This window comes from Bufo gargarizans, chromosome 10 (genome assembly GCF_014858855.1).
Source record: "Bufo gargarizans isolate SCDJY-AF-19 chromosome 10, ASM1485885v1, whole genome shotgun sequence".
Taxonomy (NCBI): domain Eukaryota; kingdom Metazoa; phylum Chordata; class Amphibia; order Anura; family Bufonidae; genus Bufo; species Bufo gargarizans.
The window spans coordinates 96,656,817-96,680,525 of record NC_058089.1 but is presented as its reverse complement, the minus strand read 5'-3'; the positions used below and the strand labels follow the sequence as shown (position 1 = coordinate 96,680,525).

Below are 23,709 nucleotides of genomic sequence, written 5' to 3'. Positions count from 1 at the left end.
AGATAGTGCTAAGAAAGAAACTATCTAAAAATCACATAGGGTTTTATAAGTTCACTGTCCTGATACATCTTTTAACATTAAAAACTGAAAATATTCAAGGACAAAGCTATAACAAAACATTTTTTAATCTAAAACTTCACAATAAAATATAGGAGGAGATCAAGGTACTTCGTGTATTGCAACCAAACTTTGTGCCATTGTGGCAACAGTCGAATTGTGGTCTTATGAAGGCCATCATGAGAAAACTTTTATGTGCAAGAATTTGTTTCTACTGGAATGTCACTGGAAGAACTCAACTAAAAATATAATTTTGGAAAGGTAGAACTCATTTCATCAGTTTATTGGTTTTGTACCTCTGGCAGTCAAATAGTAACTACAGATACCTCGATTGAACAAGTTGTTTTTACTCGACAGAGCAGTAAAAGGTAAAACAGTAAGGGTTATCTTTTCTGTAGCTGAGGAAGCAATTTTTATGGAAACTCACAACACAGATGTGTGTGTGTTCAGTCAACTGACTAAAAAGATTTCTAAGTCATGTAAAGTTTTATAATTTTTTTTTTAAAATTATTACAAGTTTTCAAATTTCCTGCTTTGTTCATATAGGGAAATGAATCCGCATACAACATCTATTGAAATCAATGGGCTGTTGTATATTACATGTATGTTTTGAGTCCCTAGGGATAAGAGACAAGTTTTGTGGCTGCTTTAAACTCGGGCTAATAGTTGAGTTCCCTGAATGAAAGATCTTTAGTTTTTCACCTATCTACTACTACTACTGCAACTACTACAACTAATAATAATAATAATATAGTAATAAAAAAATAATTCATTTAAAATAAATCTATCTATATAGATAAAGTAAGCAAAGGATATTGTCCATTACTTGAAAATGTGCTAAAGCATTTAAATTCAGATAATAAAGGTTTTAAAATAAAAAATATAACAATTTTATGCTTGTAACATTAAATATTGGTAATACATTTGTGAAACATTCAAGCTTCAAACTATAGGAGATGGCATATTCCTATTTGTTGCTATCCGTCAATTTGTTGAGCATTGTAGGCAGCCTGGAACTTTTTTCATCATTTATAAAATCAATTTTTATTACTTATATCATAACTTAGATTTCTAGAACTTACTTTGAGAGAGACAAAAGGCTAATAAAAACACAATGCCACAATGTATACTTTGCAAGAAAACAGCCCGACCTTAATGAAAGTACAAACAGTCTTCACAACAATGTGATTTATATGCTAACCAAACTATGATAAGAATTAGAGCAAGAACTGAGAAATCAGATCCAGCATGTGCTAATTTACTTGGATCAACTAAATTTTAAAGTCAAAGTCATAAATTGACTTGATGTAAAATAAAATATCACTAGTATAGGAATTTAACAGGCGGTAATAAAATTCCCATTTTCCCAACATGCTCTGTAATGGCTGCTTCAGCTGTGTTTCATGTTTTTCATCTGCTGTATGATCAAAAATACTTTTTAAGGAGTTTATCAAAGACAGTCTTCTCAAATATACACATTTAAGTAAGATACAAAATTATTAAAGAATATTCTGGAGTAAAGTTTGTCAACCATTATAGTATAAATTATAGTACAGTATGTTAGTTATATGTTAAGCTAATCTTAAAGGGGTTGGCCAATTTGTTTTTCATTAATTTGAATTCCTGCTCATTCTGGGTTTTGAGGTCCAGGAGTTGGTCCTATCAGTGATTGACAGCCTTCCCTCTATGATAGTGTATACAGAGATAGCTGTCAATCACTGATAGGACCGCCTCCTGGACTTCAAAGCCTAGAATGAGCAGGAATTTAATTAAATGAAAAACAAATCATACTGACTTTTTTTTCTAAAAATGTAAACATCAATCTTCTAGTCTTCTCCTGTTTTATAACCTGCTGCCTGCAGCTCAGTCATGTTGAATGTGAAAGGTGCCCTTTAAATGGCTGATAAGTGGTGGCCATCCCCCTTATATTTGCGAAGATAATTATTGTTAGTATGGCTCCTGAGTAGAGAAAAATTATTTCATTTCATTTTGTAATAGCTGCATTGTTTATATGACTGAATATTGGGAATAGAAGATCAATGGGTAAAAAACTAAAAACAATAGAATCCTTTATAACTATTTCCCTAAATCTAAATATGCCTAATGTATTTCTTAAAAGGAATATTGATCATCTTTATTTTAATCCAAAATATACAAGAAATACAAAACCTGGCGTTTCCAATTAAAAGTGTCACATCTTACAGATAATAATTGTTCAATATAATATCACATACATTTTTCATTTAAATCCCCCCCTTCCCAATAAGACCCCAATATACCAACCCTGACCCTGCTTTCACACCTGAGCGTTTCTCAAACGCGCGTTTTTGTCGCGCGTTTTTATGCGCGTTTTTTGTAATAGTAAACGATTGTGTGATTGACTGCAGTGTCCTATGGCCACAAACGCACGTCAAAAGGCCCCAAAGAAGCTCAAGTACTTGATTATGTGTCGGGCGTTTTACAGCGCGATCGTACGTGCTGTAAAACGCCCAGGTGAGAACCATTCCCATAGGGAAGCATTGGTTTTCATGTGTTGAGCGTTTTACAGCGCGTTTGAACGCGCTGTAAAACGCTCAGGTGTGAACTTAGGGTAAGTCATCGTTGGTGGAACTCCCAACCAGACAGCTACACCAATTAAGCCATACGTTCATATATCACCAGCCTATTTAATCAGAGCTCTCCACTCCACAATCTCTGGGCTACTTTCCAAGCCCCATTTATTTACTATCAGGACTCTTGCTAATTGAAGCCCTACCAACCATCTACGTTTATCTTGTTTAGATTCAATACTATTAACAAATAAGCCAAATATTACTTGTTCTATATGTGGTGTCCATCTTTGCGACCTATTAATTCCCAGTTCTGCATATACCTGTTGCCAGAAATTCTGAATAAGTGGACAGTTCCAGAGAAGATGGCAGTAACTTGCCGCTTCTCCATGGCACTTCAGACATCTATCATTTTTTTTCTCTATACATCTTGGATAGGGATAAAGGGTTATAGTATAATCGATGCATAATCTTGAATTGTATTAAGTGGTATTTACTAGAGATAGAAGATTCTTTTATATTTTTATATATTGTTCCCCAATTCAGAGTCATGTTGCCCAATTCCTTTTTCCATTTAGTCACACTGTTAAATGTTATCACTGTGGACAATTCTACCTGTATTTTATGATATATTTGTGCAATAGTGAAAAATAATTGATAATCTTTCATTTCAATGTGCTCAATTCAACATGATAATTTCAAGTACAATAAAAGTTACTAGACTGTAAACTATCACTTTGACCAGTACCAAAGTAGTGGTCTTACCCCTATGACAGTTAATGTAGTTTAGTTCTTTAAATGTTATATGTACTGTTATATACAGTACAGTTATATTTTGCATTCAAAAATATTTTTTTTTTAGTTCGTGCAGTACATTTTACCATCAGAAATTATTAGATATCCAGTCCTATAAAGCTATAATCTATTGCCGACTAGGGCCAAAGGGGGGATTGCCATCATTTAACTAGATTAAAAGGGGTTGTCCAACTTCTTATAGTTTTGTTTATTTTAAATACCTCCCCACACAACAGGTCATATCAAGAAAAGAATACTTACCTACACCTGTGTGAGTCCACTACTCTCTGGTCCCGGCAAATAAACTTTTGACATGGACGGGGACAGATGCATTGCTACAGCCAATTTCTGGCCACAGTGGGGACATATCCCCAAGTGGCACATCAGTGCTAGGTCCCATGTAGCTAGAGGACATGTCACTGCTGCAGCAGTATAAATGCCCATGTCCTTGCCAGACGTTTATACACAGTGAAGATAACAGTCGACCCACAAAGTTGGAACTGAGAGTCAGGGAGCAGATAAGTATGCTTCCCTTGACAGGTCCCACTGGTTGGTGGGGTATATATAAAAAAAAAAATATATATATATATATATATATATATATATATATATATATGTAGTTAAACAACCCTTTCAAGCATCAATTAAAATAAAATGTACATTAAGGTATTGAATACATCATTCTGAAGGTATAAGTGTTCTAGACATTGGATCTAATATTATTTAATCTGGGTGTAATAAGCCAAATTGATTTTTTAACTTGTTAATGTTACTGGTATCAAGCAATCAAAGCGTTGCTAATGAGCACAGTTTCCGAAATGGTCCGTATACTGAAACAAAGGTTTTATATTTAGAAACCATCAAAATAATTTAGCAACTGGACAAAATTAAAAATATGAAGAAATGGAACAACAGTTAATAAAAATTTATCTAACAAAGATGAAGATGACTGTAAATAAAGAGGCCTATTTAAATATTTTACTGTAGATTTGAAATGTTTTCTAAAAATTGTACATGTTAAGTATTGCAATTCATTTGATGTGAAATAAACATAACGCATAAAACATCAGCTCTAACATAAAGTAACCAGAATTGTAAATGTTGATCTGCAGAGTATCATTTATGTCTTAAATTTCATTATAAACAATTTCCTTTCTCCTTTGTTCTTACTCTGTTTCATAGCTATTTAGCACCACTGCTGTAAATCTTTGAAGGTGTGTAATTGTATTGCATGTAATTTCCACAACATCTATCAATCTCAGCTTGAAATAACAAAAACCTTTGGCTGCTTGCTGATGATAATCCAAATATTCTGCTAAAAGAAAGGTACAAACAAAAGAGGCAACCTCACACAAGATGAATGATTATGGCCTTCAAAAATCTAGTTGTACTCTGGCTGTTAACCATAGTAATAAACATCTTCATAAAAATAATAAGTGCTTGTTTTAATAGAATGTTCCACGCATTAAACACATTAATGACCCATGAAATAACTGTTTTATCTGCAACACATTAGGCAACATAGCTCCAACACTGTATTAATTGAAAATGTGCTCATGTTAGCTAAATATAAGGTCATAAAGAGTGGAGACAGAAATATACGTAAAAGCTAAAAATGCTCTGTAAATACTATCAAAAAGAGGCGGTCAAAAAATTGCAAACCTTTCAACTGTTCTCTTTCAATAGGCAAAGAAATTCAGATATGGCTATAAATTTATGAGCTCTGTTTTTACATGACATGAATGATAAAACAAGAGAGGATTAAAGGGACTGTCTAGGATAAGAAAATAATCTGGTTTTCCGTTAAAGAAACACTAACCTCAAGGGCACTATATAGATATATATATCTCCAAGTGATTCCACCCATGGCTCATATTTCTATCAAAAATTAGAAATATATAAAGAAATCTCCTTTATATGTCCATGAAGATTAGCTATGCCCCCTCCTCCTCTTCCGCCTTACTCTCCTATGTCTGACTGTAGGAAAACTCACTAAAGCAGGAACCTCTCCACTGCCTCTTACGCTATAAGACAAAAAAATGGTTAGCTCCAATCCCTTGCCTAAGTCCTGTGTCCATTGTCTGTTTCCAGCTGAAAATGGAAAGGATCAATGGGAAACTAACTCGTGTTCTCTGTAGGATTGCTACAAAACTGTTTCAGGAATATACAGTGGGATGCGAAAGTTTGGGCAACCTTGTTAATCGTCATGATTTTCCTGTATAAATCGTTGGTTGTTACGATAAAAAATGTCAGTTAAATATATCATATAGGAGACACACACAGTTATATTTGAGAAGTGAAATGACGTTTATTGGATTAACAGAAAGTGTGATATAATTGTTTAAACAAAATTAGGCAGGTGCATAAATTTGGGCACCACAAAAAAGAAATGAAATCAATATTTAGTAGATCCTCCTTTTGCAGAAATTACAGCCTCTAAACGCTTTCTGTAGGTTCCAATGAGAGTCTGGATTCTGGTTGAAGGTATTTTGGACCATTCCTCTTTACAAAACATCTTTAGTTCATTCAGGTTTGATGGCTTCCGAGCAGGAACAGCTCTCTTTAAGTCACACCACAGATTTTCAATTATATTCAGGTCTGGGGACTGAGATGGCCATTCCAGAACGTTGTACTTGTTCCTCTGCATAAATGCCTTTAGTGGATTTTGAGAAGTGTTTAGGGTCGTCTTGTTGAAAGATCCAGCCCCGGCGCAGCTTCAGCTTTGTCACTGATTCCTGGACATTGGTCTCCAGAATCTGCTGATACTGAGTGGAATCCATGCGTCCCTCAACTTTGACAAGATTCCCAGTCCCTGCACTGGCCACACAGCCCCACAGCATGATGGAACCACCACCATATTTTACTGTAGGTAGCAGGTGTTTTTCTTGGAATGCTGTGTTCTTTTTCCTCCATGCATAATGCCCCTTGTTATGGCCAAATAACTCAACTTTAGTTTCATCAGTCCACCGCACCTTATTCCAAAATGAAGCTGGCTTGTCCAAATGTGCTTTAGCCCACCTCAAGCGGCACTTTTTGTGCTGTGGGTGGAGAAAAGGCTTTCTCTTCATCACTCTCGCATACAGCATCTCCTTGTGTAAAGTGTGCCGAATGGTTGAACGGTGCACAGTGACTCCATCTGCAGCAAGATGATGTTGTAGGTCTTTGGTGCTGGTCTGTGGGTTGACTCGGACTGTTCTCACCATTCGTCGCTTCTGTCTATCCGAGATTTTTCTTGGTCTGCCGCTTCGAGCCTTAACTTGAACTGAGCCTGTGGTCTTCCATTTCCTCAATATGTTCCTAACTGTGGAAACATACAGCTGAAATCTGTGAGACAGCTTTCTGTATCCTTCCCCTAAACCATGATAGTGAACAATCTTTGTCTTCAGGTCATTTGAGAGTTGTTTTGAGACCCCCATGTTGCTACTCTTCAGAGAAAATTAAAAGAGGAGGGAAACTTACAATTGACCCCCTTAAATACTCTTTCTCATAATTGGATTCACCTGTCTATGTAGATCAGGGGTCACTGAGCTTACCAAGCCAATTTGAGTTCCAATAATTAGTTCTAAAGGTTTTGGAATCAATAAAATGACAACAACAGTGACCACATGTATTCACCTGCCTAATTTTGTTTAAACAATTATAGCACACTTTCTGCAAACGGAATAAACTTCATTTCACTTCTCAAATATCACTGTGTGTGTCTCCTATATGATATATTTAACTGACATTTTATATCGTAACAACCAACGATTTATACAGGAAAATCATGACGATTAACAAGGTTGCCCAAACTTTCGCATCCCACTGTACCTGAAATCATACAGACTGACAGACAGACAGTGGTAAGGTGGGCAGAATTATCTGCTTTCTATTTATATCTAGGTATTTAGTGTACCTTTAAATGGTGCCCACCTTTCCAGGGTCTGTGACTCGTAGTACAGCCCACTCCTGTTTGAGACAAAGAGGCTGGGCTGCAATACCAGACAAAGGCCAAAAAATAAAAAATATAAAAAATTGTAGTTAATCTGTCCTATTGGCAAAAACTAGAGAGACCATAATCGAACCTGACTGAACCAATTCTAAGTCAACTGGTTTTTTTCAGACATATAGTATGCATAATCATAAGATGGATTGATTTCCTTAAGACTCTTTTCTGCATTAACCAGGACCATAATACAGTGCCCATAGAAATCTCCAGGCCTATAATCCACCTATGTTTTGTCTCTAGTTTTCAACTAGGCAAATTTTTGAATTGATATAATGACCTACGCCAAATTTATGAAAATGGCACATACCTTTTTATAAATTTGGTGCAAGTGCAATTTTGTTGCATCTATTTCAGAAGGTTACCTGATGTGGAGTTGCGGCTGGCTGCAACTTTATTTGTGGCATTTTAAAAAGTTGAACTTCATAAATATGACTTAAAGGTTCTACTGTCAAAACCTGACCAACTTCTCACTCTACTTCTCAAAGTGTGTGGGAAGGCATAGCTCACCAAAACTTGCAAAATTCTAAATTTTGCCCAAAATATACTGTACGTAACATCACTTGTCACATTTTTATATCACAAAACAGGCATAGCACATGTGATTAAAGTCCCCCAGAGTGTCTATGGCTCAGTAGCATGAACCAAGGAAGCTATATGCAGTATTACCCAGCAAACTAAAAACTGTAATCTAAATCATTACTGGCTTTATTTACTACTATTTGCACTTGGCTAATACTCTTTGTTATTAACCAGCACGTAGAACAGACTTAACAAGGAAAATATCACACATTAATCTGTCACACAAAATTACTCATTTCATAAAATGACAGAATCATTTTGCTCATCTCCATGTGTGAAGATTCCTTCGGTGGAGTTAGAATCTGTGAAAGTCAGGCAGAGGGCTAATTATTTTAATGAGACATTAAAATCCAGCCATGATTAGGATGTGCTAATGACAGCCTTTCGTTTTACTCAACCTGAATAGATAATTGTAGTAGCTCAACATTGGACTTTAACCCTTGTACATGCTGTTTACTGACATACATGACGTTAATGCATTTGGAAACAGCTGCTCTTTATTAGATAGCCGTGGAATCCGATATGTCATAGTTTTGGACTGAAACTGGATTTCAGTCATTTATAGGGGTTAGTCCCAGATTGAAAAAAAATAAAAGTTTTGGGACATGTGGCACATAACATTTGGATTCAATAGGGTTCTTCAGCGTTTGAACTAATAAAATTAGTGGCTTTCTTTCTTCTTCATAAACAGCCTGCCATGTATTTTGCGGTGCACAAATTGCCAATCTGCAAAATACAGATGCCGTCTTTGTTGCATCTGCATTTTTTGCGGACCCATTGTCTTCATTTTGCGGCCAAGCATAGGACAAGTTCTATCTTTTTGAAAAACGGACATAAAAATACGGATGCAGAGAACCCAAGGATCATCCATGTGCTTTCTGCATCTATATGTCCATTCTTCAAAAATACAGAATACAGGTGTAACTCGAAAAATTTGAATATCGTGCAAAGTTCATTTATTTCAGTAATGCAACTTAAAAGTTGAAACTAATATACGAGATAGACTCATTACATGTAAACTGAGATATTTCAAGCGTTTATTTGTTATAATTTGGATGATTATGGCTTACAGCTTATGAAACCCCAAAGTCACTATTTTGAGGTACCCTTTGCTTAGGGAATATGGATTAATTAGCTGACTAGAGTGTGACACTTTGAGCCTAGAATATTGAACCTTTTCACAATATTCAAATTTTAAGTTGCATTAATGCAACTCCTTTTAAGTTGCATTACTGAAATAAATGAACTTTTGCACGATATTCAAATTTTTCGAGTTTCATCTATATGTCTACAAATGCCAAGGATCCATTGAAGTCATTTGGTCCGCAAAAAAAATACAGACGGCCAATGGACTGCATCCGTATTTTGTGGACTGCAAAATGGACACGGTCGTGTGCATGATGCATCAAATTCAAAAAAATGCTAAGTTACAATACCAACCACAACCTATAGAAATTAGGGACACTGCTTCTGCCAAAAATATATTTTTTTTTTAATCCTGGACAATCATTGCATAAACTGGTTTTACAATACAATAGGAAATAAAAATTTGTCTACAATTGTTACAGGGAATAAAGGCGGGTGTTAACCAACGAGAAGATGGATGAGAAGAATTGCAAAAAATCATGAATACTCCTTTGAGAAGCCTGAAGACCTAAGTAGAAGAAAGGATATTAGTCATATGGTCACTGGGAGTCAATAACAACTTAATAATAATGCCAACAGCATTCTACCAAATAGCTTTCAGAAATGTTTTTTATACTGTATGATATCACCTACACAAATAGAAGATCATTACAAATGATTAACTAGATCCTGCCAGTCTAGAAGAACCCCAGGCTCTGTGTAATGTCTGTGCTTGTGAGATAATATATGGACTCTATGCTTCAACAGGCTCCCTAGCCTAAAAGGTTGGAGATTTTATATTACTAGCTGCACATATGCTTTCTAACAGCAGATGCATGCAGTCAGTAATAAGCATTATTAAACTATAGGCACTGATGTCCGATAGTTTAATATGCATAATTCATGTTTACACACCGGTCCCATGACTTACATGCTGGCGATGCATTGTGAACATAGCTACTGATGGAAGATTCCACCCATCAAGGGCCTCTATTCAGTTACACTGGGGGTGGATTGTGCATGGACTAATTTTCCTGTCAGGAAGGAAGTTAAAGGGGTCTTGTTCAGTGGCTTAATGCTGATGACTGATTCTCACGATGGGTCATCAATGTCAGATCGGCAGGGGTACAACTCCCAACACCCTTACCGATCAGCTGTTTGAAGGGGATGCAGTGCTCATGCAAGTGCTAGAATTACAACTGCTCTGCCCAATCTCATGTCATCATAATCACACTGTGCACAGGTAAGTTTTAAAAGGAAGCATTGCTGACATTGCTGCAGTCCTTTCAAAAAGCTGATTGGCAGGTGTGCTAGGAGGTAGACCCCCACCCATCTGATATTAATGACTTATCCTAAGGATAGATCATTAATATTAAGCCATTGCATGATCCCTTTAATCAAAATGTTGGGACAGTGGGTTGAGACACGCAAATAGTTCCATTGTCCCCATCCATTATCCTAGAACGAGGACCCGTCTCCCTCTTGTGTGGATATGTTCAAGAAGTGAGTAAGTAAATACTTTGGCTAAGATTTACTAATGTGTCTGTGTCTAAAACCTGTCTAAAATGTGGTGAAAATTTTAGCAATTTTGGTACAATCAGGGCTTCTAAACTTTTTTTCTGATTGCCTCGACAAGGGTGCGGAGCTTCAAGGGAAATGGGCATGGCCTGAAATGTCACATTTCACAACAAAATGATAGCACTAACCTGGAGTGAATGCTGTCTCAAAGTAAGCGAATAGTTGGTATAGAACAAGGCAGAAGTGTCTATCCCAGCACCACATTTATCATCCAGCCTTTCTGGTGCGGGTCTAAACAGCCTATGTTTACACCATTTGCAGGCTTGGTATATCTGGGCCCATATTTTTTAAGAAGGCCTTGCTATGTAGCCTCACCTTCCTGCAGACCATACAAATATTTAACTCCTTTATGACTTTAAAAGATTTTAAAACCTACCCCCTAAAAATGGTACTCATCAAGAACCAACAATTAATAAGCAAGTAAAATTTCCATTGTTACAACTATGCTGGCATTTTGACAGTTTCTATTTGGGTAGATGTTCTAAGTCCAACTCCCTCCAATCATTTTGACCAATAAAATTTCTCTGGCTTCAACAAAAATTTAATTCCTTTCTCCTTGTACAAGTGATCAGCGTAAATATATTTACCAAGCTTTAGACACATTTAAGCCATTTGTCTTCTTGATACCAGTTAAAGCACACAGGTAACATTATAAATGTTTTCTCTCATTTAGTAAAACCTATTTAGCTTCTCAGAGCCGAAAATAAAAGTTCCCAATATAATACATTTGAATGGCTTTTTTTTGTGTGTGTGTGGTGTATATCGAGAGGAAAAAGAAGTTCTAAATTCATCAAAGCTAACCTTCTCTTCCATACAACAGACTAAGCAGAAGAGAATTTTAACAAGTTCAATTTCCATTCAATCACCGCTGCTGTTCTGAGAAGTGTTTCATTGCAGGAAAGAAATAAAAATAATCTATATGGTAATTATAAGGACAAATTCCCAAGTAACTTTCAGCTACATGAAAGGTCAGTTCCATTCAAGATATTTTATCAGCGCGTTGCACATACTTTCTGTCCTGTCATTTTAAATCTGGACAGTATTTTATTCTCCCATTTAGAGCTACCTGCAGAATTAAGTACTTAAGCCAAATAAGAAAAAAAAAAAGAGCGCGGAAAGAAAAAGAAATGTTGAATTTTGGCATAGGCTATAATAGCACAGAGATAAATCGTTCAGCTGTTCACTTGCAAGCCTCTGGGGCTGCAGATTTTTCTTTCTCCTGGTGCACTGTGGGTATTCAAAACTTGTTCAACATGATTTCATTTCATTTCAGGCACTGCCTGAGAAAACTAAATTACCGAATCAATCATACAGAAGGTCAGAGTGAGACTTCATTACAAGTATTGCATGCTTGCATGAATATCTTTCATTTATGACTGACCCAATATGTCACAATAGCTGTCTTGTAAAAATAATCCACTTTTTGAAATTGATGTAGCACTGATGTCAATACTGCTCAGCAAGCTGGACAGATTACAGGGAGGTGTTAGAAAAGGAGGGGGCAAGCCTAAAAGCCAAGATACAGATCTATCAAGTTGTTATCATTTAGATGTCTAAAATCATAAGAAAGACAAACAAAAAGATAGCGCTCATTAAAGACACATTTTTCATATCTATGAAGAACAGAAAAATATCGGCATTAATAAGGCGCACGTGAAAGGTATTTCGAAGGAAACAAACACAAATTCTCTAGATCATTATCACAATTTCCACTTTTATCATGATGGGCAGCCAATATTAATTTTAAAATATGTGTGCATGTACAATGTTATCAGAAGAACATTCCACTCCAACATTGGACTATTCTCCATGGCTACATCAAAGCAAAATTCCAGTGCTTTTGACAGAAGCTTAAAGTGGCATTATGGTTTCAGTAGCATGAATGTTATTCTTTATAAAAGGAAAACTTGGACAATTTTCAAATATACTTTCTGTATTTATTTCTCGCGGATCCCAAGATCTCTGCTTGTGATCATTCGACGGTTAAGATCAAATGAACAAAAAGTTGTCCTGCTAATGTGATGGGCTTGGTTTATTATAAGATAGAGCTTTCATAATTGTGTTATAATTAATATAATTCATGTACTTATGTAATCTCATGACTAGGACAAAATATTGTTTATGCACTGAAAGAAACCACCAAAGGTTCCCACAGGAAACCAAGTGATCAACTTAGGGCCATATGAGACTGCATGCTTTTTGAACCAATTATCGGTAACAAGCATTTAGGAATGCTCAATACCAATAACTGGCCTGTATAATTGAGCAGCCAATAAGTCAATGAATGCGTAACACTTGTTTGTTGGCCGATTGGCATCTTTCATCAGAATGAAAGATGCCAGATTATCGGCAACACATCTTCCTATGTATTCAAAGATGCGCTTCAGATAATCATTAGAACTGGATGAGGGAGAAACAATTGCTACCTGAATTATTTCTCCCACATTCACTTAGCATGAGCCTGTGTAATCATAGATGTGCTGCCGATCAACAATAGAGCTGACTGTAGGACTGCAGTAGCAATGCTTCCACCCACATTTAGTTTGCATCAGCCTGTGGAATCAGGCCAGAGCAAACGAACACTGATGGGTGTGTTATCATCCCTCGGCACTTGCACTTCCTGAACATCCGGTGTCTTTACACATACAGATATCAGACCAATTTCTGTCCAATGCAGTGAATATTTATCTATAATGAAGTGTGAAAATGGCTAATCTGATTGAAATGTGTCTCATGTGTCAGAAAAATTATTCTAAGGATTTTAGGATATGAAAGATATCTGAAAGACAAGTCCCTTTTATATATATATATATATATATATATATATCAGAAAGGTTTCATTATTAGATGATCACAACTGATGAGGAGGACAACATTTTTTTATTTCCTAGAAAAAACTATGGGTGTAAAAGGGCAATTCAGTTCAATTTTATCATCTGTAGAGTTCTTACAGAGTCAGATTAACGAGCACTGATCGATTGTATGCAAATTGTTCAATATTATTTTAATTTTTACAGTCACTGATTAGAAGGGGGTGAACATGGGATTGTTGACGAGATTGCTTGTACCCCTCCTTTCATACATGTTACATTATGTCGGCAGCAGATCCCTTGCTTACAAGGAGAGATATATTTCTGACAAGTGAACATTTCTGAGGTTGCATCAAAGTTGGAGGCAGCTGAACGATCTGATAAATACTCGTTCCAAATCAACGACCCACTTAACAGAACCTTATAAAATGCAAGTTTTTACGGTCTTTGCTGCTGTAATACTAGCAAGGTTACACAAGACTTTTCTCCATAGGTAAATATTGAAGTCACTGCAGAGTCATGGTCAACCACAGTTTTACTCAAGGTGGTGCCATGGAGCTCTAGCTCATGTGTCAACTGATCGGTGGGCTTACACTGGGCAATGGGCACAAAGGCTTCTATGAACATTAACTCATCGGCCCATGTGAAAGGATCAGTCTGATTTGTCAGAAATCTGTGTTTGTAAACCCAGTATTATTTTTGGGGAGACTATTCAAATTAAATAAAAAAAAGGACATCCTTTATCATAAATGCATACTTCTAGTCAAATAAGTAGCTTCCATTTCATAAGGTGGATATTTTTGATCAAAATATGTTTGCAAAGTATCTAATATACCATTATTTCACATATTCTATTTGCAGAGTACTGTTGCATTGTGTTTGCTTTTATTTCTAATCATGATTTAGAATAGTTATAACTAAAGGACCTTTGAAATACCCTTTTTAATTAAAATTGCAATAATTAATAATGATACATTATTACATCATTTTGTGATTTTTATTAATATTTTCTGTAAACATAAATGAAGGCTAAACAGGACATTCTAATTCTCCATTATTACATCTGTAAATCTATCTATTAGAAAAACTGTATACATTAAAAAACATTGTGGCATGGAACATATGGCTACTAAGGAAAAAATATAGTTATTTTGTAACACGCAATCATTTTACAGAAACCTATACTTATTAGGATAACAAGCAACTTCGCTTCACTTTATGGATCTCAAGATGTCTATGAAGCAATAAGAGAAGTCACCATTCATTTTTATCAGTCTTCCACTGGGAAATATATGAGGGTAGTGCAAAAATATTATTATTTATCTAGCTAGCGCAAACCCTGAGGGAAGCATTGAGGAACTTTGACATAACCTATTTTTAACTGTACCTCTGGCAATTGTGAATTCAAGTTTATAGGTGAATGTGTCAAGTAGACCACAGAACAAAAGAGGTACAATATTCCTCATATACCCATCAAGTGCATTTGCTTTCTTTATTACTCAAGGATCTTATAATGCTTTTCCAAGGAAAAATAAAATAATTATATCCCTTTAGTACGTTTAAGTATTTTTATACTTTCGAAGAAATCTAATCCTAAAATTGGCAAAGCCATTGAGAAGGACACATGCAGCTCTGACACTCAGTCTCCAAGTTGCATTTTAATTCTCTCTAATGCTTTTGACATATTTTCTATTGCTACACAAGTCTCACTCTTCAACAAGTCTGTTGTATTCTTCATCTTGCAAAGTTCTGGATTATCATGGAATTCTAGAGTTAGGATCTTTAAAGCAGATTTTGAACTCTGACGTTTTAGAGTATTAAAGAAGCACTCCCACAAACATTTTTATTCTCTGGTCCATTAAAAATGTACTTAAAGTAAATCGTTTATGGGACTCACATTGAGGTTCCCATATAAATGAATATAGAAACTGACTTCCTGTCTACACATAGCAGGCTTTGTCAGTTGGAGAGCAAAGTGTTGGTTACATGATACAAATGAGGATCAGAATAAAGTGGAGAACTCACAAATAGCAGTAAACAGATATACTATCACTATAATTTACATCATGTACCTTTCTAACTGGCCGGAGAATAGTATTTTTGTTGAGCTAACAGAATTTTATTGCATTTGTGTTATATGCAGACACACAACGAACTATGAGGCTGGTTTCACGCATATGATAGCATTTGTAAGAACAATTCACAATTTTTGCAGTTTTTCCTGGCATTTTCAGTTAAATGTTAACCAAAATCAAAATATGGAAAATATGAAATACAGCGCAAATTGTGCATTTTTGTAAATTTTTTTATCACTTTTGGGACCATAGCATTGTTTTGAAAAATGCATCCTGCATCAAACATTTCTTTCCCCATAGGTTTATCTATAGGAAAAAAAAATCTGAAAAAACTGATCAACAATGTCTGAATAAAAAAAAAACACCATTATGTAAAACTTGAAAAAAAAGCATCTGTAATATTATTGAACTTTTTATATAGATCTTTATATGCATGCTAATAATCTATAGGTATTTCAGTGTTTTACTTTGGAGTGAGTCCTTTTACGGGGTATTAGCTATTACCACATGTACTGCTTCCGGAGGCCCTTTTCCCATTATAGGTAATATAATTTAGCCAATAACTAATTTAATGATTCATTGCTAGCCTATTGATAAATATTTGCCTTTCTACTAAGAACAGATAGACATCTTATTAAGAGCTGTCAAAATATTGATTTTGGAGATTTTAATGAACTATGTAACAAACAGAAAGGCCAAGCAATCTAGATAATAAATTGGCAAATTAAGGCAGGCAGGTGTAAATTAATTTGTGGCTGCCTTTTGTTCTTGCCAGGCTCCACATTCTGATTCAAGAGAAAGGTGAAATGCTGGAATGATTAGTTACATACATTAGTTTGTACACAATAACGAGGCTAAGCTTGTATTGATGCCTTTCGGTTCTGCTAGGTGGAGCAGAACAATGTTTTTCAAAAGGCATTCTGGAAAAGTGTTAGGGTACCAAATCCAACATGCCTAGAATTATATAAAAAGGGATACATATCACAACCTTCTGATATCTGAAAATATAATTTGATTTGGAACTGGAGAAAACTCTCTTTGATATTGCAAATTTGAGCTACGTACTTCTGGGTAAGGCCGAGTTCACACTTCAGTTATTTGGTAAGTTATTTTAATTAGTTATTGTGAGCCAAAAACAGTAGTGAAGCCTACTCAGAGATCAGGTATAATGGAAAGATAATCATCTATTCTTAGTTTTTGACCCACACCAAGTTTTGGCTCACAATAGCTCATGAAAATAAATGACCAAAGTGTGAATTGAGCCTAAGGCCGCTATCACACAGTCAGTGTTTGATCAGTGATTTCTATCAGCGATTGTGATCCAAAACCAGGTGTGGGTGAAAAACATAGAACAGGTGCAGATCTTTCCCTTATCTCTGTGTAGGCTCCTCTCCTGGTTAGGGCTCATAATCACTGATGGAAATCACAGATCAAACAATGACTGTGTGAATGACGCCTAATACTGTTAGAATGTAATTAATTTTTAATCTAAAATTTAAATAAATAAATAAAAATAACATTTCACAGCTTGTTCATGATTTTTGTAATGTTAAATACTTTTATCCTGGGGGTTGATTCTCCTGTGCTTATTTTACTCTGAGATGTGGGGGGAAGGTGATCAATAACTGCTAGAATAAGAGTACAGCCCAACAGCACAGATTGCCACATGCAGCTAAGCTACACCCACACATACCAGCCAATGACTGCCCAATTTTGCAGAAAATTATGCGTCCATTGGCTGCCATGGGTAGGCCTAGATTGGTCACATGGGGCCAGATGCAACATCGGTCCATGCTCTTAAACCCACTGCACAGTAAATGTTTAACCCAACAAATGAGGTTATTATAAATATGTGCGTTATGGACAAGTATATGGATCTGGAGTGTTTTTATGGAATTACAACTTAATAGGCTGATTTTTTTTTTAAGGGGGAATGAACCTAATAGGGCAAAGGAGCGAGATCACTTTGAATCTAACAAACCCAAATGTTATGTAATTTGATTCGAGAGAATCAGAATAAGGAGAAAAGAGTGAGATTTTTCTTAGAATTCAAGACTAATTTATTTAGACCCAAATCAATTTTATTTTTTTATTAGCTCATTAGACTTGGTAGAGTTACTACAAATTTGGCACAAGATCTGTGGTAGAAAGAATCTGCCAAATGTGGGCCTATAAAATTCTGGGGACATTTATCATCCCTCTGCTGTTGCACAACATTTTGAGATTTTTGGGGGGTTTTACTCACCGCTTGCCACTTTTCAAAGTGGCGGGCAGTAAGAACCAGAATAGGCAGTCCGTCACATGTATTATAATATTCACCAGGAAACTGGTGTAGATAATAGCACAGATCTAGCCACCTGTCTTCCTGGTTTAGAGCTCTGCTTTGTGACACTGACCTACACAGATATTCCACAAATATTAATGGTCACGTGCCTCTTCATAATTAAGACACATTTAAAGCAAGCAGGTGGGAGATTAAGACTAGTGTGTAAAACACTGGTCTTGATAAATGTCCCCCTAAATGTTTAAACTAACCGTATGCACAGACCACTGACTAAAAGTAAATGTGTCACCCAAAATTTTATCTGCCAGTAAAAACCAGATAGTAACACATATGATTTTTTTTAAGCTGTTTTTATTTTCCGATTGCATATTTTTTATTCCATTTCTTGAACATGATTATGGGGGCAGCCATCTTGCCGGAGCTGTTCTTAACAGCATTTTGAAAACATAAAAAAGAATTGCTTTACATCAGCTACACGGGCCATAGACACAATGGTCTGGAGCGGACCTCATGGGAGAGCTTTTTGGGCACGCTCTATGACCTGTGCAGAGGTCATTGTACAATGAAAGACTAGATAAGCTTGGCAATCACCTATTGTGAATAGTGGATACCGTCTTATCTATACACAGAGGTGATATCATTACAGGCAGGATTACATTGACAGATACGCAGCTAACTGCAGTAAAGTGATCTGTACAGACCGAGAAGTGGCACCTATTATTAGGCTTAGTGGCCAGTGTGAAAATTGCAGGATTTAGTTTTGTTTGTCTAAATATAAATATTGATATGATAAATAGAAAAGCATCATAAAAAATCCTTTAAAAATAGGATTTAAACAGTGTCTGATGACACATTCCCTTTAAAGGCTCCTCTAAAAGTTGCCCCTTTGATGTTTAGTAGCAGAACACCATAGATTTGGTAAAACCACCAACCTGTTCATCATGGACACTGTGGGAAATTTGTTCATATCCCTTCATTGTGTCATACTAGGCAACACAAATAATATGGCTTAATGTAAGTAAATGTCTCTATATGGGTTTTGATAATTGCTCAGTGATAGCCCTGCTTCTTATGCAATCCAATAGGCAACACTAAGTACACGCAATTTTAAAAAATAGAATATGACACAAATCTTATCTCTTCCCAAAGATTTAACTTCACGCAGAAGAGTAAATAGATTGGTGGTTGTTGTTTTTAATTAGAAATTTTACATCCAGCCATTATTAGATCCTGTTGCTTTGCTGCTATGATTATAGTTATTATTCATTTCATTTCTCAGCACTCCATAGGAATTTGCACCCCTGAGGCTCCTTATGAAACAGAAAAAGGGAAACTTCATTACTGCAGAGAATGCCCTAACGCTGGAATGTACTAATCTGCTATATATTGATGTTATTACATATAAAATGTCTTTAGGGTTTATGACTGATAAAGGGCAATATCTTCATATAAGTAAAATTAATCGTTATAGTTTATATCCCTCTGTGAGGGGTGTAGTTTAGGATATTTTCTACCACCTGAATACACAATTCTTACAAACAGCCATATCATAGTTTTCACACATTAGGTAACAGTATAAAAGTGCATATTGGCATGTATCAGATATGTTCTATATTTGTCTTATCAAAATGATACGAATTAGAGATATTTCATAGGTAGATTTTGTTTAGTTTTTACACAAAACTCACCATTCTCAAGCCGTTAGAGTGAAATACTCCATCTTGGTCTACTGGATTGCGGGAAATGGTGATAGAAGGCAGGTCCAGACTTTGAGGTGGAAACTGAGGTGTAAATTCATTCCCTTGGGCAGCCAAAGCTTCACCCATAACTTGAAATGGAAGCAGAACATCGCTCATGCCAAGTGAAGGGTCAGTCTCTGGAGGTGGAGTGATGGGAGGAATTTCAAATTCTTCATCACCAAGACTCGGTGTGTGGAACGTCTGTAAAACAAGGCACATATGGGTGTGACTAAACCAATAGTGTCTTTGGATTTGTAACTGAATTTATATTTTAGTTAAAGGGTTATCCACTAATTTGATATTGATGGCCTATCCTCCTACAATTTATATTTAAAGAGGATCTTTCACCACTCCTGTATTTTAATAGCTTCATGTGTTCCCCATGTTAATAACAATTCTGGAGCATCTATTCTTATGTCTGTATGTTACGCCATTCCTTTATTATTTGCACTAGAAGTTATGAATTAATTACTCTTAGCCTTCAGTAAGGGTACAGAGGGGAGGTAACCAGTTGGGAGTGTGTGCCTGCACAGTCTGAAAATGGCAGCACTGATTGGATAGAGTGAGTCTGTGCAGGTGAACACCCACAACTAGTTACCTCCCCTCTGTACCCTTACTGAAGGCTAATAGCAATTCATTCACAACCCAAAAAGTTATTTTAAAGACTGACCCAGGTGTGATATACAGAGGGGTGTGATATACTTATACTTTCTTTGTTAGAAAGTATATTATAGTGCATTTGTACTGTGCAGCAGTTGTGTGCGGTTCTGCTGCGATACCGCAGCTATATAGAAGGACAAACGCAATTGGAACAACTAATTGCAATAGGTGTGATATACCACTTGCCCCCCAAAAAAACTGATTGAGGCAGGGATGTGATATACCTATAATATACGTTCTATATATTGCATTTGAACTGGGCAGCACTTGTGCGGTTTTGCAGCGATACTGCAGCTATATAGAGGGACAAACGCTATTGGAACAACTAATTGCAAAGGGTGTGATATACCAGTTGCCCCCAAAACAAACTGATTAAGGAGTGTGTTATAGTGTTATACCTACTTCCTCAAAAGACTGATTAAGGGGTTATATATACCTGCTTCCACCAAATATTGATTAGGCCTGCAATATACCTGCTTCCACAAATGCTGCTCTTCTCATGGGACTTAGGCACAGGGTCATTTTGAAAATGACAGGCAGAGGAAGAGGCAGGCCGTTCCACAGGGGTGGTAGGGGTCGGGCAGATGCACCAGGCCCGAGCCTAAGTGGGAAGTTGGAGAAGGCTTTTGCGATTATTTCAAAGGACGTACCAGAGTTGGTTTAGTGGCTCACTCACCCTTCCGCTTCTGCACCCTACTCATCCTCTGTATCTGCACCCTCCTCACTCTTAGCTGTGTGCACCCCCAAATCCACCACCACCATAGCCATTTCACACGAGTCAGAGGAATTATTTTCCCATCCATTCCCAGACCTTACCAATGCGCAGCCATTCTTGACATTGGATGAGAAAGAAGAGGTAGCAACGGCCGCCACCCAGCGCTCTGACCCAAATCAGCCCAAGGAGGGAGGTCCCCGCTATTGCTGCCTACTCCGAGATCTCAAATGTCAGTGGTGGTGAAGGGGAGGATGATTACGTGTAGATGGATGTTACGTAGGTGCTCAAAAGAGAGGAACAGGAGGGGAGTTCAGAGGGAGAGAGACGGAGCAGCAGAGAGGGAGGAGAAGGAGGCAAAAAACAGACAGCAAATGTATCTGGAGCTAGCCGTCCACCATGCATGGTTACTTCTAGCGCTTCCAGGATGCTGGCACATGGCTCCGCAGTGTGGGCTTCTTTTTATGTGTTATCTGCTGACAATAGTGTTGCCATCTGCAGCCTGTGCTGTCAACGCATAAGTTGTAGTAAGTCCAACACTCACCTAGGGACGACCGCCTTAAAAAGGCACCTAGCCTCCCATCACCAAGCCCAGTGGGAGCAACGTCGTCAAAACCCACAAAGCCACACTGCTGGCGCTCCACGTCCTGCCTCTTCTCCTTCTCCTCTCTCCTCCCATTTAACCTCCACTCCACTTTCCACCATGCCATCTTCTCGTTCATCTGGCATAAGGCAGGTTACCATGGCCCAAATGTTTAAGCGTAAAAAGATGATGAAGCCTGATCACCCTCTTGCCCAACGGCTGACCACTAGCTTGTCAGAACTGCTAGCCGGCCAACTACTGCCATATAAACTGATAGACTTGGTGGCCTTTAGAAAATTTGTGGCAATTGGCACACCGCAATGGAAGGTCCCCTGAATAAAATATTTCTCTTAGAAGGGCATCCCTGAACCATATGGCCACGGTCAGTGGCAAGTGAATATATCTCTGGCACACAATGTCGGTGCCAAGATACATCTGACCATCTGATACATCTGTCTAGCAAACACGGGCAGGGAAGGTACATAACTTTTACTGCCCACTGGGTGAACCTTTTGACGGCCGTCAAACATGTAACCTGTGGCTCCCGTGTAAATTTGGTGTTACCGCCACGGATTGCATACAGGCCTGACTCTTCTGCTCCTCCTCCTACTCCATCCTCCGTCTCCTCCTTGGCTCACTCCTCCTTTTCCACTGCTACCGTCTCTTTCTCTGCGCCTCCCAAGTTCTTCAGAACCTATTCGATGTCCCAGGCGAGATGTTGCCATGCTGTGCTGCGGATGTTGTGCCTGAAAGCCAAGAGCCACACCTTTCCTGCACTGCTTTTAGATCTGCAATCACAGGCCGATCAGTGGCTAACCCTGCTCAATTTGACAGTTGGTAAAGTGGTGTGCGACAACGGTGCCAATCTGCTGAGTGCGCTAAAACAGGGCAAAATTACACACGTGCCATGCATGGCACACGTCCTGAATTTACTTGTGCAGCGATTCGTTGCCAAAACACCGGGGTCCAGGACTTCTTGCGGCAGGCCAGGAAAATCTATGGCCATTTTAGAATATCTTATGCAACCATGGCTCGCCTTGCTGATGTTCAGCGGCGTCACCACTTGCTTGTCAGACACCTGGTTTGTGACAGCCCGACGTGCTGGAAATCCACATTGTATATGCTTGATAGGCTGCTCCAGCAGCAACGTGCCGTTAACGACTACATTTACGAACTCTGCAGCAGGACAGGTTCTGGGGAGCTTGGTTTCTTTTCACCATGTCAGTGGCTGCTCATGCGCAACGCATGCAGACTTCTGCGTCCATTTGATGAAATCACCAAACTGGTCAGTCGCAGCCAGGGCGCTATCAGTGACATTGTACCTTATGCCTTCTTTCTGGAGCCTGGAGCGTGCATTGCGGTGTCATTGATTAAGCCGCCGAGGAGTAGGAGCAGAAAGATGAGGAATTCACAATGCTGAATTAATCCCCAGGGGGGCTATTCCATCTGAGACAATTCAGCAGGAGTCTGAAGAGGAGTCAGAGGAGGATGGTGGTTGGGGGAAGGAGGAGAAGGAGCAAAAAGAGCAGGCTTTGAGGGAGACTTCAAACTTTTTAGGGATCCATGGTTTTGTCTGTGGCTGGGGGGACGAGACCGTGGACGAAATTCTCCTGGGTGATGAGCAGGAGCCAGGGAGGTCCACCACTTCCAATTTAGTGCAAATTGGGGCCTTCATGCTCCATTGTCTGCAGAGGGACCCTCGTATAAAAAGCATATAGTTAAAGGACCAGTACTGAGTGGCAATGTACTTAGACCCCCGGTACAAACACAAAATGGCGGACATGTTACAAGCATCACAGATGGCTGGCAGAATGCAGCATTTCCAGGCCTTGCTGCAAGAACTGCTGCATTTTGCTGTTGCAGGCTCTGGCAGAGGAATTTCCACCCACAGCAAAACACGGGTACCAATCCTACCGCGCCTGCAAGAAGAGGGCGGTTTGAAGAGGTGTTGGTCACTACGGAAATTAGATCATTTTTGCAGCCAACTCATCGATAGCTGCCCTCTGGATCCAGCCTCAGGGAATGCCGAGACAGACAGGTGTCTGACTACTTCGGGTTAACGGCCGATGTGGACGCTCTGAGAAGCAAGAAATTTCTGGACTACTGGGTGTGCAGGCTTGACCTGTGGCCAGAGCTGGCACAATTTGCCATAGAACTCTTGGCTTGCCCCTCGAG

General features: G+C 37.9%; 1 protein-coding gene across 2 annotated transcripts in view; it reads right to left on the bottom strand.

The window, feature by feature from the left end:
- Positions 1-23,709, bottom strand: part of TOX3 (TOX high mobility group box family member 3) — a 123,179-nt gene that overhangs the window by 8,761 nt on the left and 90,709 nt on the right. For both annotated transcript variants that reach the window (XM_044271061.1, XM_044271060.1), the window contains one exon: positions 19,529-19,780. In XM_044271061.1, the coding sequence (XP_044126996.1) occupies positions 19,529-19,780 (252 nt within the window). The remainder of the gene's footprint in view (positions 1-19,528; positions 19,781-23,709) is intronic.